This window comes from Acanthaster planci, linkage group LG09 (genome assembly GCF_054643075.1).
Source record: "Acanthaster planci isolate LZ-2023a linkage group LG09, COTS_SCS, whole genome shotgun sequence".
Taxonomy (NCBI): domain Eukaryota; kingdom Metazoa; phylum Echinodermata; class Asteroidea; order Valvatida; family Acanthasteridae; genus Acanthaster; species Acanthaster planci.
In genome coordinates, this window is record NC_141785.1 from 12507036 (window position 1) to 12523973 (window position 16938).

General features: G+C 40.8%; 1 protein-coding gene across 1 annotated transcript; it reads left to right on the top strand.

The window, feature by feature from the left end:
• Positions 1-1369: 1369 nt before the first annotated feature.
• On the top strand, positions 1370-16474 carry LOC110987032 (carboxypeptidase B-like). Its single transcript, XM_022249430.2, has 10 exons — positions 1370-1545; positions 4292-4373; positions 4737-4949; positions 7117-7218; positions 9177-9290; positions 9754-9864; positions 10583-10673; positions 11858-12066; positions 12516-12600; positions 13598-16474. The coding sequence occupies exons 1-10, from the start codon at positions 1466-1468 to the stop codon at positions 13822-13824; spliced, it is 1314 nt and encodes a 437-aa protein (XP_022105122.2). The 5' UTR covers positions 1370-1465; the 3' UTR covers positions 13825-16474.
• Positions 16475-16938: the final 464 nt, after the last annotated feature.

Here is a 16938-nt window from a genome sequence, read left to right on the forward strand (position 1 = left end):
TTGTGTTTGGCCCGACTGACAAGCTAATGGTTAGTCGAGCTAGTCCTATGAAACCGAAGATCAAAATCAGCGCTGACGTTGACAAACATTACCCCCCAACCTGCCCCACCCCCTCCCAGTGGACACACCGCCGCATAGTAGTACAATACAAGGATCTTGTTTGCCGAACTTACCCCCGCCCCTACACTTTCCTGATTATGGCCTGTTAAATGTGTACCCTTAGGGTGGTGTCAGGTGATATCACAATCATTTTCTTTCCACCCATCCCACCCCCAAAACTCTGGTCAGCATTTACACTGATGTCATGTGTTAAACAAGTCAAATTCCTTAATGCTAGTGTTAATTATTAAACACTACTCCCCAATACTCTAAACACGCTTAGTATCTACGAACTGATAGCAAGTGCAAGATTTGGGTGTATAGGGAAATAGAGAAAGGCAAACAAAACAAACGAACAAAACACGCATATCACATGCGGTACTGTGAGGTTTGGGGACTCTAAGCCTGTCTACCACAAGGGAAAAACGAACAGAAAAACAAAGGCTATTTCGACAGCTATTTGAAATTGCCGAAAAATATTTGAGTAGCCAGGCAATTTACTAAATGTCAACCAATTAGCTATAAAGGAATCCAATAGAGACTGACACCAACGTTTCACTTGATTGGCAATAATATGCTGGTACTGGTACTGGTGTCGGACAATATTGACATTCCTGCTTTCATTTCTAATTAAAAGTAGAAAACCTCCCGTCGCTTCGCTGCATTGTACCATGCAGTGTTCAAAGATCCAGCGAGTAGACTTGGCTCCGGGCGTTACAGTATGACAAGAACATGCTGGTGGGAGAAACGGAGGGGAAAGTGAAGCACCAACTCAGTCGTTCAAGGCTGTAACTTCATGGCATTGAGTGCGCAATTTATCGAAAATATGTACAATGATAGTATGAGCATTTGCTTTAATAACGCGATAATCCCATGCCATATTCTAATGAATATTACACATGAAACAATGAGGCCACGTTGAGCCATGTACCCATTTTTACTTTATGTAAGAGTGACATCAACAGTCTTATTTTTCTTAAATTTACAAAACATTTTCTCGTTTAAAATAAAGCTTTCCAAATTTCACATATCACCGCCGACTAAGTATTTCCACAGACTGTATTCGGATTTGTTTGTCCGAAAGGAAGGAAAACAAACAGACAAACAAACAAGCACGACCAGTTGTCCGTAAATTCAACTGTCCCAGTTACCGTAATTTTCCATAATGCTTATACCTTTTACTGGCAGGTCATGAACTGCAATGTTCAGACTGGATCCGAAGTCTAGCTGCGAAGTGGTGGTAGTCTTGTATCTATTGGATTGGTACTGGTATACCTAACGCTATTTGGAGAACATCATCATATCACTATTTAACTTACCAGTGAAGCGGACTGAGGCAAAAACTGTGTCCTTTTTTCCCGGCGGGATGGTGGTAAAATTGGCCATTTTTTTCTTGCTTTTGAGTTTCTTGGCGAGGCTGAATTGCGAACCGGTACGATATGATGGGTGAGTACTTTGCTTGATCTGAAATTTAGATAAGCCGTATAAGTTGGAAATGCAAACCAAACATATGTTTAAGAAGCATTCTATTTGAACACAACACCCTGTACTTCAGTCACTGCTGACATTCGGAGTGGAGGTTTATTGAGCGTTTCCTTTCTCTTTGATTATCTTTTAAGATTTAAATCGATCTTTTTCATTCTGTTTGGTATATTTGTCTGTAAGTTGAAAATCTGCATTGTGTTAAATTTGACAGAACGAGTCACTCTAACGATCTGTAGGATTCAATATGTGATATATTTCTGACTTGATTTGTTACAACTGTCAGTACACAGAAGATACTATAGCAACGGGCAATATGAAGAAATATATAGCGGATTTGATCTGCGAATAAATTCCAAAATTCGTACATAAACGATATACGTTGGTCGTCGGCATTTCCGATGGAGCAAAAAATGTAGTGCACCACGGATTTCCATTTTACACAACACGAGGTTGACGAACAAGTTACAAGTCGGCAAATTGACTCTGACACACCCTCCTTTCAAAGAAAATGCCTTTGCTACGCCACTGCTGCGGACGACTATAAAGGTCATTTATTCAGTATCTCGAAAAAAAAAGGACACAGAGAGTCAGAATCTCTGTCTGTATCATTTTTGGATATATGATTTTCACTTTAATGATGTCATGGATTGGAAGTTCTACAAACTAGTGAAAGTGTTGTAAAAGAGAAGGATTCACAAAGATCTTATTTAATAGCACGCCGCCCCATTTTTTTTCAAATACAGTCCAGTATGTCGTGCTCACGAATAAACTATAAAGCGAACAAAAATTAAATGCTGTTGGAAGACATTTTCGTTCAGATATGACTTCGTGCAATAAAATTCAATTCCTGAAATTGTTAATGCTTTCATTCAAATCGTCAATATTATTTTGTTTTGTTTTGTGGTTTTTTTTAAAGACAGAAGCCGTACAAGATGAAGAAAATTATTCACTACCCCCTTCTCTTTGTAAAATATAAAGCAAAAAATTCACATCAAAGCGGCAGGCCTAAAATGCACATCAAATAAACAACAAGAAATTTCTATTTCGGTTTCTGGTAGTTAACAAGATAAGTAGAAACAAAAGGAAAAATACAAAATAGGAAATATTTCCTGGATTCATCATCGATACCACAAAAAATATCCTATTTTACGTAACACAGCAAAAGGGTCTTGTTTCCTTGCCCTTTTTGGATTTCTACCAATGTGGGTCTGTTACATCGGCTTCTGCTATACTCCAATGACCTCTAGTCTTCATGGTTCATGCATTTCTAAATGCAAAAGAAAATTGAAGGATGATGATAATAATATTTAGAGCAAATCCCTCCCGGTCTAATGTCGCACCTCGTACCCAGCGTGCTCCAACTCAGTCTTCTGTCGCTCCACTCCTTCACTGTACTAACCTTCTGTCCTGCTTTCCAGTATTTTTTTTATCATACACACCGTGAAGATTAAGAAGAAACTAAACAGTCTTCGTGCTAAACATCATTATTTACTGGATATCATCGAGTCTACATGAAATACAATAAATTTCCTCAGATGAAGTAATTTTGCACCGCATGTCGCATTATTTGTGTCATTTTGGATCCATTAATTACTTTGACAAACATAAATACAAGTGCTGGGGGTGGTGTTTTATCATTGTATGGCATTCTACTTTTAAGAACATGCATCATATTCAAAAGGCTCCAAGGAAGTTGTTTTCATATAATTATTTTCTACCAGCAAACCACTATAAAGAATTAAAAGAACAAAAAAAAATATTTAGAATTTCTCCCCTTTGTCAAATTTTTTATTGCCTTGTTCACATGCTCTTAGATGGCATATAACTTAGCCAAATTTGATTTTAAAAAACTAATAAAAAATAAAACATACTCAAAACCTCCAAAATAGGGCTGATTTTAAAGGGTTAACGGATATAGATGCAAATACAAACCTTCCATGCACCCTTGCGATTTTATTTCACTATTTAAAAGAGTGTTTTACTGCTTGATTTCATAGTTGGTATGCTTATAATTATTTCCATATTTATGAGCAAAACTGTGATGTCACTCCAGGAAGAAAATCTCAGTGCTCGTTGGTTTCTACACAAGTCTTGCATTTTTGTTAATTTGGTTGGACTGGATTTTCTCTTTTTCACCTTTTTATTGGTTTTTTTGTGTGGACAGCAATAAGCAAACGTCAATCCCTTTTCGGTAATGTTTTCAGACAGGATATTATGGGTTTATAATTTGAACAGAAAAATATATGCACTGAACTATGTCTTCCCTGGATGACATCGCGGCAACAGCGCCCTCAGTTGTTTTGGAAAGCATGGAATATTTTAAATGCTGAAGTGAATTTTTCTATTTATTTAACCAAAAGGAACGACTTTTTAGACATTGAAAAAGATAACAAAGTCGCAGGAAAAAATTGTGTCTGAGAAAACTTTATTGCAGCTGCACTTTAAAAGTCAGTTTGCTGCTGACGAGCACTTTGGACCCTCCCTCCACCCACACACCCTGATGACCCCCCAAGGGCACAAACAAAAAATTAAACCAATAAATGGAATGATGAAACACTCCATAAAAAACATGCGTCAAACACAAGAAAACAAGCCACTGAACGCTAGTAGGAAACAGGCATCCGTGTAGATCTGTTTCGTAATATTGTTGTTTCCACCTCTCCGTTTCTTTTTCCTCCCACCATCGTTTTTTTCCCTGCCTCGTTAGCTACAAGCTCCTCAGGGTTCAGACACGCCACAAAAGGGACCTGGAGGCCGTGAAAAGGATCTACGAGACAGCAGACGAAAGAGTGCGTACTATTTAAACTTTTAACTGATAACAAACTCGTATTCTTCGGTATCCTATAAACCATACGTTATTATCATGGCGGGACCATACTCCAATGAAGCCCACGACATGCAGTTTACTTCTTAAACACCGATAGGGTCCATAATTACCTAGAAACGGAAATATATTTATCATACAAATATTAGCTAGAACAAAACTGTTTTTGCACCCGCCGCGGGCCCCATCAACACGACAGCGAACACAGAGCTCCACACGTGCTAGCTGTGTAGGCGGGGGCCTGGCATTCGTAGGAAGGTAAAATTTGACAAATGGATTGGAGTAATGTTTTAAAAACTGTGACTTCTGTTTTAAATGATGTATTTAGTTGGATTTTTGGCGGGAGCCGCGGTCTGTAGATGGGGACGTTGATATCATGGTCTCCGCTGAGCACGAAGATTCCCTCCGTAATCTTCTCGGTGATAGCGGGATGAAAGCTGAGACGATCATAGACGACATTCAAGCCGCCGTTGATGAGCAGACCGAAGTCAACTTGGAGGAGGAGAAAACATTCTTTGAAAGTTTTCAAAATCTCTCCATGGTAAGTTGTGTATAGTGGTTGCTTACACAGAAAAGGCAAAGTAGTTAGAAATGCCTCATTTCGTTTGTAGTACCACGATCTGATCTGTCTCAGTTTCTGACATTTCGAGAAACAAGACGAGTTTGAAGTTGGGTCCGTTTTGAATCTTTCATTTCTGCCACAACTAACTTTTATTGACATAGATTTCGTATTTTAATGAAGTTAGATAGTTAAATTACTATATGAGATATTTTGTGGGGAAAAAATCTTACGTACGAGGTTAAAATGAGGCACCCAAACCATATGTCACTTTGTTAAATTTTTATTGTCTTATTTTATTGAGCGCAAATCGCGACCTATACAGATGGGTCACTTCGTGGAACGAAACATTTCGATTTCTCTGTTGCTGACGATGACCTACGCGGTATGTCGTGTGTGCATACGCACGGACTTTTTCACGCTAAACTGTATGGAGGTTCGTTTAAAATCCTTCACTGAGTTTTGTTTATATTTTTCGATTACAAAGGTCTTACAGAGTAAAACTTTGCGAAAGCTGAAGGAAATTAGAAGGGGGACCCCCTTCGAGAAAGTCATGAACTCTTATTTTCTATTTTTGTTATTTTTCAAAGTGTAGGCCTACCTTCTCGTTATACAAACTTATTTTTCCATGCATACCAAGGGTCAATTTTTTAAAGATACTTTGAATGCCTCCATTAAAAAGAGTTACACTAATATAAGGCCTGGCAATGACATACATTTTAAAAGAAATCTACTGCTTTTATCACTATGTAATTTGTTGTATTATACCGTGTAGGTCTACATTTATTATACAATGTAGATTTTATTGTTGAGTGTAGCCAATCAGAAAAAGGCCCTATTCAAGGGAAACTCAAGGGGCGGAAAAGTAAGTCTAACAAAAGACTTTTTAAAAAGATAAGTAAGACGTCTGTCTTAGTATTTGACTTGGACTGACCATTATCAGTTATGTCTTCAGTTGAATTTCAAGCCATGCATATATAGGTAAAATAATGTTTCTCAATCATTTCAAAGGACATCGGTGACTTTTAAATGACGTTAGTGAAGAATATAGACTAAACATGAATACAGTAACAGCTGGAGAACAGCTCTTGAGTCATTGATGCGGAGTGCCAGCACTGCGATGCATAAAATAATCTCAGGGGAAATGCACGCAAACAGTAGTAGTGCTTCGGGTAAAAAAATAAAACGTCAGACTTTAAATACTTTTACGCCTAGCTTAGGATTTCGTGTCATCGCACACACGAATGCCCATTACGATTTTATTCAAATATCAGCATAAAAAAAGGAGTAGACCTACCCTTATGTTCAGTCATTTTCAGAAACAGAACGAATGACACGAAACAGCGCTAAAGACTGGTTCCGAATGACTAAAGTTCAAATGACACCGATAGGTATCGCGGTCCAGATACCAGACTTTGTCACCTCGTGGAAATAAAACAGCGTTGTGTTCACGTTTCACGAAGCGACCTATCTCAATGCTTCAGTCATTGAAAAACAATAATTTTAAATTTTGGAGAGGTAGGTCATTATTTTTAATTACCCAAATTAATTTAATTAGCTTTTCAGAGCATCTAGGCCCTATAAGATCAGAAAAAAAGATTTCATCATGAATAAAAAAAATGCTAAAAACCTAAATTCGTCAAAAATTGAGATAGGTCAGGTCGTCGTACGATCGACGATTTAATACGAGAAAACCATTATCAATGTTGTTATAACCCTCACAATTGTACATTTTAAATGACGTGACTCCCAAGTCTTCCTTTCAATATTCAAAATCTTGCTTAAAACCTATTAGATAATTATGTTTAACCCAAAGTAAACCAAGTTTTAAATCATTCGTCAAAGTAGACAGGTAGTAATTAACATCGTGATATTTAATTTTATTGCTTTTTATTTCTCCCGAAATGAAGACTTAATCTTGCTCTCAACATAACACAAATTATCACAGACTCATGAATGAAGTCCGTTGTCTGAATCAGTATTTGAAACGATCTTTTGTTTTCAAACTCAGCGTACAGTAATTTTGTTCTGTACACTCGTCAAGTTTCTTGGTTTTAAAGTAACGCATTTTGAAAGTTTAAATCACCAAAACTTCCAGACGTTTCATTGCCTTGAAACATTAATTGTCGTTTCATTTTTGGCATATTAGATCAATGAATGGATGTTCACACTGGCTGCTGATTATCCTGACATCGTCACAGTTTATCAGATAGCCACATCATACGAAGGACGCCCCATATACTGCCTTAAGGTAAAGCACCAAAGTCCTCGATCAAGGGTAACTAATTTTGTCAGTAAAACAACTCCTTTTAGGAAGAGAACAAATTCTCCAAATGTGGGTCGAACCAACAAAGAATTGCGATAAGTTCTTAAAACATTATGAAACGCCTTTTCAGCAAAGTTTACACGGCGTCGCCATCAGCCGAAGCAGGTACGTTCTGTGACACGTGCATTTCCAAACACCACTTCCCCACCACCTTAATGTTACTGGAACGAACAACCTCCCTACCCCCAAGGGAACTTTTGGCGCTAAAACAAGGGCGGGCTGCATGCATGCTCTCGCATTTTCCCATAAGCTATTCCAATCTGTAAAGAGCAAGTGGTACCGCTGATGTCACTGATAACACGTTTTTCTTGGCCATCTGTGCGTAAAAATGTACACGCAAGTACATGTAGTTTCCTTTAGGCGGACTTATTTGAATTCCGTCTGTCTGTATTGTGATCCATCTTCTGCTCAAAAAATTTATATGAAAGAGGTTGCGTGCAGAATATCCCATGATACATGCTGAAGTTAATGACAAAAAAAGGTGCGTCCCCAACAATGCAAAGACCACGTCATGCTAGCACGGAGTAATCCCAATCGGAATATTGACTTGGAGCGGACTGGAAGACCGCTGCGACGGAAGTGGTGAGGAAACCCCGTGTGGCTGCCTCCTTCTTGTACCGTGACGTAGCCAGGATGATGCGACGCATCATTGGCCAGCTTATTAGAACCACCATGCGTGTTAAAACAGGCATATAAAATTGTGTGTTTTCAAAACTACAGTGAGAACAGCATGATATATTTGCATTACATTTCGCAAATTCGCACGATCTCATTTTGTATCAGAAAGTGATTGACATATTTCGCAACTTGAAGAGCATCAGGCTTTTTTAAAACTAATGTTGGTTTAATTTAGTTAAACAAACAGCGAGATTCAGTGGCGAATCCAGCAGGGGTGGGTGAGGACAGAGGCATGTTTTCCATAGAGACATATTACCATAATTTTTGTAAGAATTGAAAGCGCCAACACTTTACAAATGGTGCCTACATCTTGAAGGGGGTGAGAATTCTTTTACACACAACAAAAATTGACAGCCACTTTTTGTATCTATCTTTGCGCTCCCTAATTCCGCCTCCAGACGCAAATGAATGTGGCGAATAATACTTGACTTTTAACAGCTGAAGTGCACCCTCACCGGCGAAAGAAAGACAGATGGTACTCAGTTTTCCAACGGGGTTCTTACACGCGTTCGGCGTGAACGCGAAGACTATACATTCGAGACAAAATTCGTTGCGCGTACTCAGCGTGCTCTGCGTAAACGCGCATAAACATGCGCGCCTATGCGATGAATGCAAAGGGCTGTCAATTTCACTTTAAAACACGCCCTCTTTTGTTCCTGTTCGGAGCGGTACATACAATGGTTGTGTACCTTTCAACATTTCATTAAGGAAAGAGGCACGGACTTCCACTGGATATTGGAGAAGGGCCACTGTATTGTACCTATTTCACTGCCAGCAATGTAGGCTGTTTGTTTCACACGGATCTACATCACGATCAATGATCCGTCGTTGGTTTAAAGACACCAAAACTCGCCTAATGGATGGTGAGAACAAGTGTAAGGATCACTAATCTAGATCACACGGATCTAGATCACGATCAGTGATCCGTCGATGGTTTACAGACACCAAAACTCGCCTAATGGACGGTGCCAACCGGCGTAAGAATCACTGTTCGCGATCCGGAACCGTGTGAAACATGCAGGCCCGTAAAGTCTGTTATCTGTGACTATGTCCCTAAAACTTAAGCAGCACCAGGATATCCCTACAAATAGGTTATAACTATCACACTGCATGGAGGTAAAACAGATTACCATGATGTCAATGTATCTCTCGTGGAAAGTGTGTTTTAACTTTATTTTGTTCTTTTTCGGTCACAATCATGTCAGTTGTCTCATTCCGAGAGAGCTCCTGATGCCAAAACACCGGCTCTCTTCATCATGGGAGGCATTCATTCCAGAGAATGGTTGTCACCTGCTACCGTCATGTTCATAGTCAATGAGGTAACCGCATTGTAAAAAAAAATCTGCTGTTACCACCACTGTCATTATTAGACATTGGCCGATGTGTTAACCCATGTATAGATAGACAACAAAATACAAGGCAAAGATGTAAGTCAATACCCAAACAGTTGGTTCGATAGACAGACTGCACTGACGTGGTGCCATTGTCTCCAAACCGCGCGTCCACACGGGCCCCGCTGTCTACGGCAGAGGCACTCATTGCACCGGCCAATGGCAAAAACCTAGCGCCGCAAAATCAGTGTACAACTCCCAGACCGTCTTGCATTATTGAAGACGGTCAGCAAAGGCTCCTGTAATCCTGTAGCTTTGAACAAATTGGAAGGTGCAGCCAATACCTGTAGGGACCTGGGAAATAGTATGAACAAACGTTCGGAATGCTTCCCTCTCCGACTTTTTTGGGGGCCATATTATTTCAAAACTCTTTTGGTACTTGTATACACAGATGGTGGAAAAGTACGAGGTCGATGTGGAGCTCGAGAAATTACTAGGAGGACTGGATTGGTACATTCTGCCGGTGTTTAACGTGGATGGATACGTCTTCACTTGGGAGAAAGTGAGAACTGAACAGCTCTCTGTCCATTCCTTTTGGCGAGACTCAATATTAAATTTTTCTTAGTTTCTTAGGTCATGTAACCACCGCGACCGAAAATTACGCGCTAGTTGACCCTAGCGTTTAAAGTTGCAGCGCGAGTGCCCAACTGTCAACCAATATTGTGCAAAAGAGCGAATATGTATACAATTTTTAAAAATCCATGAAAGTACAGATAATGACTGAAAAATTTTTTGAAATGGGATCGGAAAAGCTCGATACATTCGGAAAATTTTGGAACTATCATAGAGGAAATTCCCCTCGTTTTGTTACGTGACCGTGAAGGCTACCGCTTCTTAAGATTCTCCTCGAATTGTCGGAAACTTTCGGGCTGAGAACCAGACTACGGTACGATTTGACTACCCTCTTGTCCAGGTGCAACAGGTGCAAGCTAATCTGGACAAAAATTCCATGGCAATTATTCCAGTGATTTGGGGAAGCTTCAGCCGATGCTATAATGTCCAAGAGCCAACGGTGTCCAACAGCTCCGACAACTCTCATGTGACCTTCTGCATTTCTCGCATTATTATAAAAAAAATCGCTCCCTCCCCTTTTATAATTATATTTTTCTGACTTTGTAAAGCTATACGCACCTTCGATTAAAAATACATTCTTTCAGAATAGTAAAAGATTCTTATTCATATGTCTTAAACAGTGATATCAAACTCTTGTCTCCGTGCAGCATCGATTATGGCGGAAGACTCGTTCATATTACGCAGAGAACCGATGCAAAGGAGCCGATCCCAACAGAAACTGGGACTACAAGTGGGGAGGTGAGTCAAGCACATCGACAAAGTGACATACAGTATGGGATAACTTGTTGTAATTAAACACAGGCATGCACCGACGTGTAATGAGCCAGTCTGGTATTTCGAAAAAAAAAGCCCAAGTCTTTCGGGAACTAAGCAGCGTTCGTCACCATAGCTGCGCTGTGAACGCGCCATTGATTGTAGACTCCCCTTGGACGAACACTAAAGTTGCGCGTTACCTTCCGGTTCCATGGTTACAATGGGCATTTACGAAACGAGTGGTCAGGATTAGTCTTCGCTAGCTCCAGCCACTTGAGGAGACTCCGACCATACAGACTGGAACCAGTGAAGCCAAAGACTCCGCCGAAGCCATCCGTTTCACAAACGCCCAATTACTCTATGTGCAGTGGGCGTGGTTTAAACTGAAGTGACGTCTCACGAACCGGATATCCTCGTGCTGCGCATGCGCTGATAGAATAACACCATTCAACAGATGGGGGGGGCAACTTGTCAGTGAAATAGCACAGAAATACGGCACCGACACGATATACTTGGTACACGCATGACAGGTTATTCAAGGATCCTACATTAGAGGTCACACTTCCAGAGTTCTGTTCCAGAAAAATAACGCACGACAGTCTGTTTCAGTACATCTGGATGTACTACATACAAATAGTGCGATGCTTTATTTCTGCCAACTGAACATTTTTCGTCACCAACCTATATCTCGCTAGTTCTTCAACGAAACCGTGGCATGATATAGTGGTGTTTGTTCATTTCAGACGCACATTTCGCTTTTCACTGTCCGCAAACTTTAACACTAGACATAGATATAGTCTCTCCTGCCCGATAAACAGACGAAAAGCAGGGATATTTCGTCAGCATTTTTATGACAATCAAATACTGCTGCAAGAAACAAACGGGCCAGAAAGAAACTGGGACGATAAAGAGGGAGTGCATACGGCCCACAAACAGTAAAAGGGAAAATTTCCCTCTCTCTTTGGGGAAAAATGTCCACTGACGACACTTCCTTGGCTATGTACAAAGTTCATGAAGAATGTAAGTATCTCTAAGCATAATTTGACATGTTTCTCAGGCTCATTCATGAACTTTTTTTTTTACAATTACTGTCCGTCATTGAGATGATACAGGAAAAGAAGAGGTGGCGTCAGATATCTTTTCATAGGCCTATCTCTTCTTTTTTTTAGAGAGCGGCGTGAGCTTCATGAGTTGTGACGACATCTACGCAGGCCCCTTCGCTTTCTCCGAGACAGAAGTCAAACAGGTAGCTGACTACTTGACAGAGCTCAATGCCAAGCAACCGATTCACGGCTTCATCGACTTCCATGCCTACGGCCAGCTGTGGATGACGCCGTACGGATACGGCAACGTCCTGCCCGAGAACTACCAAGACCAGGTAAAATTATAGTGGTTCGAGCAACTGACAGTGTGGAAATCTCGTGACCAGTGACTATATTGTCGATAGCTCCATTGTCCGATTTCATAGAAAAGAGGCTGTGACAAACAGTGTGACAAGAACAGGAACACAGGAAATCGTATAGGAAGTTCAGTTCATTTTCTTCTATGTTAAGAATTATTGCCGTGTTCCCAATATCTAAGGCCTTACTCAAGCCGCCAAAAGTCAAAAGTGTGTATTCATTGAACAAGTCATGTAAAGTAGCACTTGGAAAATCTTTGTCAAAAACTACAGTGTAAATCAAGGCTCCCTGGTACTTAAATGCAAGACACATGACAAAACCACCAATGGGCCTGATATACTGTAAAAATTAGTCAAAAACTGTCGCCTGGACTGTCAAGCGTTTCTCTGCGGTTCATTCTAAGTTCCTTTCTTTACGTGGTTCACAGTACGACCTTGCAGTACATGCAACTGATGCCTTAAGGGACGTCAACGGATCAAACTACACCGTCGGCAGCATAGCAAACGTCATATGTAAGCTAGTAAATTCCAACGATATCTACAAATAGTTTCGTATTTTTTACTTAAATTCTTATTTAATCTCTAATATTGAGAAATGTTTTATAATCGGTGAATAATGTTATTTCTTGTTTACCCCTGTTTTTATACAGTGGATTTAGGCGTGAATATAGGGCTTTAGACTTCGTTTATTAGTAGTAAATTTTGATGCGACGTGACCTTTCAGGGCATGCAAAAAGCACAAATATACAGAGAGTACTGAGAGCACACATGAGAACTGACTAAGGCTTGGAAACTAGTTCAAGGAACAATGGGAGCAAGAGCATGAAGTTTGCGCCAATCGGTGCGTTCGATTAGCTACCCTGAATACACCAGTGTTACACGCAAGCGAAGCCTCGAAATGAGGCTAATCATTGCGCTGCAGCGTATTCGCCAAGGCATTCTGGGGAAAAGGTCAAGTCCCCGCCACGTTCCATCATGTCGATGCTCGAAAAGTCCATCCGTGACGTCATTACACTTGGGCAGCCTCCAGAGACCTGCTCGCCAGCCGGGGTAGTGGTGGCCGACACCAGGGCATTCACGAACATCACGTGATGGCCAAACAAAGTTAGTTTGACTTACTCGTGTAAGCTAATCGAACGCACGCAATACGAGCAATTCACAAATAGTGCGCCTCCCAGATTGTGCAACGCGATGACCAATCACAAGGCGCGAAATCTGTCGACCCTTTCCAAACGTGCATTGGGTCGACAGATTTCGCGCAGTGTGATTGGTCAACACGTTGCAAACTCTTGGAGGCGCACCAGTGTGAAAGCCCGTATTTCTTCAGTAAGGTCTGACGTTTATCCTCAACACTGCTAGAGCACATTGATCCAAACCTCAAATTAATACCATTCTGAGGACCACATTAGCCCCTTTCGACGTGGGCTGTATGGTTTACATGTATGTTTGCACCATCTCATACAAACACATAGGCGCCATTTCTGAATCGGAATCCTTGCCTCTCCTTCAGACCAAGCCTCAGGAAACAGCGTAGACTGGGCCCGAGGAAAGCTCCGCATTCCATACGCCTACGCCGTCGAGTTACCAGACGTAGGCCGGTACGGTTTTCTGATGCCTCCCCGTTACATCATCCCGACTGGAGAGGAGACCCTGGAAGCGGTCAAGGTCATGGGTCACGGGGTTATGGCGTATAAGGGGTCTGCATCTGAGTTAATGCCGAGTTTAACGACGGCTTGATTTGCGTACGTGTGCATGATAGTGCTTCGCGAAGTGATCATTGTGTGATGTCATCTGGCAGGGGGCCATATACTGCTGCTTTAATTTTTGTAACCAAATCAATTAGTATACAAATTACAAATTATTCCGAAATGAAAATTTCAAACTCAAAAGTACTTTAGCATTATGTTTTATGTTTTATCTTAGAAGTCAATATTTTCTTCAACATAACAGAGATTATTTTTAAAAGGCGTACATGTATGCCTATATAATAAGCAGTTTTAAGAGTTATCTTTAACAACTCCTCTAAAATCTTGCTTAGAGAAGAACATATTAAAAAAACCGATTTGAATACGAAATACCATCCACCATCAGTGAGGATCAACAGAAGTAAAGGCTTAAGTAACTGAAACTGAATCCGATTTGATTGAATGTACACCAAAAAACGTAAAGTGGGCACTGGACGTTCATTCGGGCATGGAATCATTATTGTAGAAACACACTACACTGTTTAAATGTTGGGCATTTTCCCAAAGATTTACCCAACAGTTGGACACCTTGTGATCAGAAGTTAGGAAGTTTCCCAATTTAGGGAAAAGGTTGGTCAAAATATGCCCAATGATTTGTACAGAGTGAGACAAGCCCCCAAATCAAACTTCTGGCCTTCCAGATTACGTCACACATTCACTTCTGAATGAGATGGCTGGTTTCAGTCCCCCTAACGCCGTCAGCGTCGGAGGACTGGAACAAGTATGTTGCGAAGCACTGCTCACGCGTGGCAGCAAATAACGCAGCCGAAAACGAATTCCACGAAGTAGTAGTTTTGTGAACGACTGATTATACTTGGGCCGTTTTCCAATACTCAACTTCGCTTCCGTCTCAGGCTTCCACTGGTTTTAACTAGCTGACGTTGAAGCTGTAAGCGCAGTAATTAGTTCAATAGTGCCACAAAACATCAAAAAAGATGCAAGAGAGCCAGAAATTACAGTAATCCAATTTAATTTAAACGCTTCAGGCCCACAATCGGGGATTGGTTTTGGGAACGAAGCCTGAGACGGAGCCCAAGTCGAGTATTGGAAAAGGGCCTTGGTGATAGCTTGAGACCAATGACAAACGAAGAGTGTAGAGCATTGGTTTGAGGCCATAAAAAGATGATTGCTTTGGTCGACCACAAAAATACCACTTTCTTTCTTCCGAAAGTTAGCAAGTTACAATACCTGTATACTCTAAAAAATTGATCATTATTGTTTCGTCTGTGCCGCATTGCATTAAGCCCTTCATCAAGAAAACATGTGTTATCATTATAGTGTAAATATAACAACAAATCAAAGCTATGACTTATACTGCATCGAAGAAACGACATGCACAGTACGTCAAAGCCGTGCAATTTTTTTTATTACTGATACTAGCGTTGCAGGGGCAGGGATCGGACAGTGTGATGCACTAATGATGTGCAAGGCGGCAAACAATTCTGAGTCAAAACCATAGTTCGACTGCCGGTTAATTACTTCTTACCAATACGCGCGCGAAATGCAATCCCACTCGAACCTGCGGGTCACGCGCAATACTGTTATACCGGAACGTCCTCAGTCGGACTATTTTGTAACATCTCATCGTTACTCGCAGTTTGCCATTAGCTGCAACTCGCGCGTCGTTCGTGTTCAATAACAGCTTTTACAATTATTTTGTGTGAATGGAATGGTTCCCTCCGTACCGATAAATGAAATCAGCCAATTGACAACCAGCGAGTGGACTATGCCACGAGGTCTGGTTCCAATGGTCAACTACATAGTCCAAACCATAAATCGTTCGGGTGGTGTTGCAGTGTGGTACAACTATGATTAACTCGAGTCGTCACTCGAACTTGCCCAAAGTCGAACTATTTCACTTCCTGCCCTTCCAGAGCTTAAAAAACCAAATTTAGTTGCGTCCTTCAGCAAGGCCATAAAAGGTTGCTTAAAGAAATTTTCAAAGTGTTGGTACTCCCCACATCCTCAACAAGAAAGTTTTGGACCCACCCTTGGTTACGGACAAACACTACATGCGCGAAAATGCTGGTTCATATTTGGCGCAAAAGTGAATACGAAATTGTGACGTCAGATCAATTATTCGTACTGCGAATTCGCACACTCAACTCCACCGATTTCGCCGAAAACACTTCGTTCCACTACATCTGTGGCGTTCGACTACGGATAAACTGACCTTTCGGCACAAAAGAGGGCAGCAGTCATTTGTCAACAGACATGCGTGTGTATTTATAAAGCGATACTTTTAACATGAGCTAGATTATAAAATTACCTTGTCCAAGTGTTATTCAAGCTCCAAGCTCCCGCCAAGGGTCTCCCTTGTCTCATCCTCATCGGCAGAAGGTATTAGAAGTGCTATTGTGCTAACCTGTAACGAGGTTGAATGAATTTCCTTTAAGTAGAACTTGAACGAGATAGAAATGCATGTGATACTTAATATGTCAACGCCAATCAAATTAATTTGACTTTGCCGTTTCAATTTTTCAGCAATCGAATTTTTCTACAGGTCCACTTCGTGTATTATGGAAGGTATCCAGCTGAGTGTTGGTCTGGGAGGCGATACAAAAGTACTGCATGTATGAATATACATGTACATTGTACTGCTCTATGTTGTCTGTAATAAACGAGTATAAATGTACGCATAATTACTTTGTGTGTGAGTGTTTTGCTTGCGCAATTTCAGTTATTTCAAAGAGCGGTTCCGTTCAGTTGGGCACCCGATATCTCTGTTTTAATAAGCCTTTCCGACGTTCGGTTTGTATTGTGAGTTTGGATGACAAATAAGCAGTATGTTTTATGCACAACTCTGTATGGAAGAAGTGGAGCTGCAAAGCCTTAAATCTGTTTTCCATTTTGTCAGATAGTATTCCATTTCAAGCCATGCTCATTTCACGGTTTCGCATTGTAGATTTGGGATAAAGATACATGTATTTACAAACCTCAAATTGGAAAGTGTATCAGATAAAGCAAAAAGGGGAAATTCCTTCCAAGAACACTAGTGTTACGTTTGTCTTGGACTAAGATCATTAATGACCTAGTACTGGCCAATCAGAGTCGGGATTTGAAACACATTCACTTTGGGATGAACGTTCATTCTTGGCGCTAAATC

Bases quoted from the DNA above. Each gene is read 5' to 3' on its own strand.
- LOC110987032 (XM_022249430.2), top strand. From the start codon at position 1,466: ATGGTGGTAAAATTGGCCATTTTTTTCTTGCTTTTGAGTTTCTTGGCG. The intron at 12,067-12,515 runs GTAAAATTATAG...CGTGGTTCACAG, and splicing joins CCGAGAACTACCAAGACCAG to TACGACCTTGCAGTACATGC. The intron at 12,601-13,597 runs GTAAGCTAGTAA...CCTCTCCTTCAG, and splicing joins CAGCATAGCAAACGTCATAT to ACCAAGCCTCAGGAAACAGC.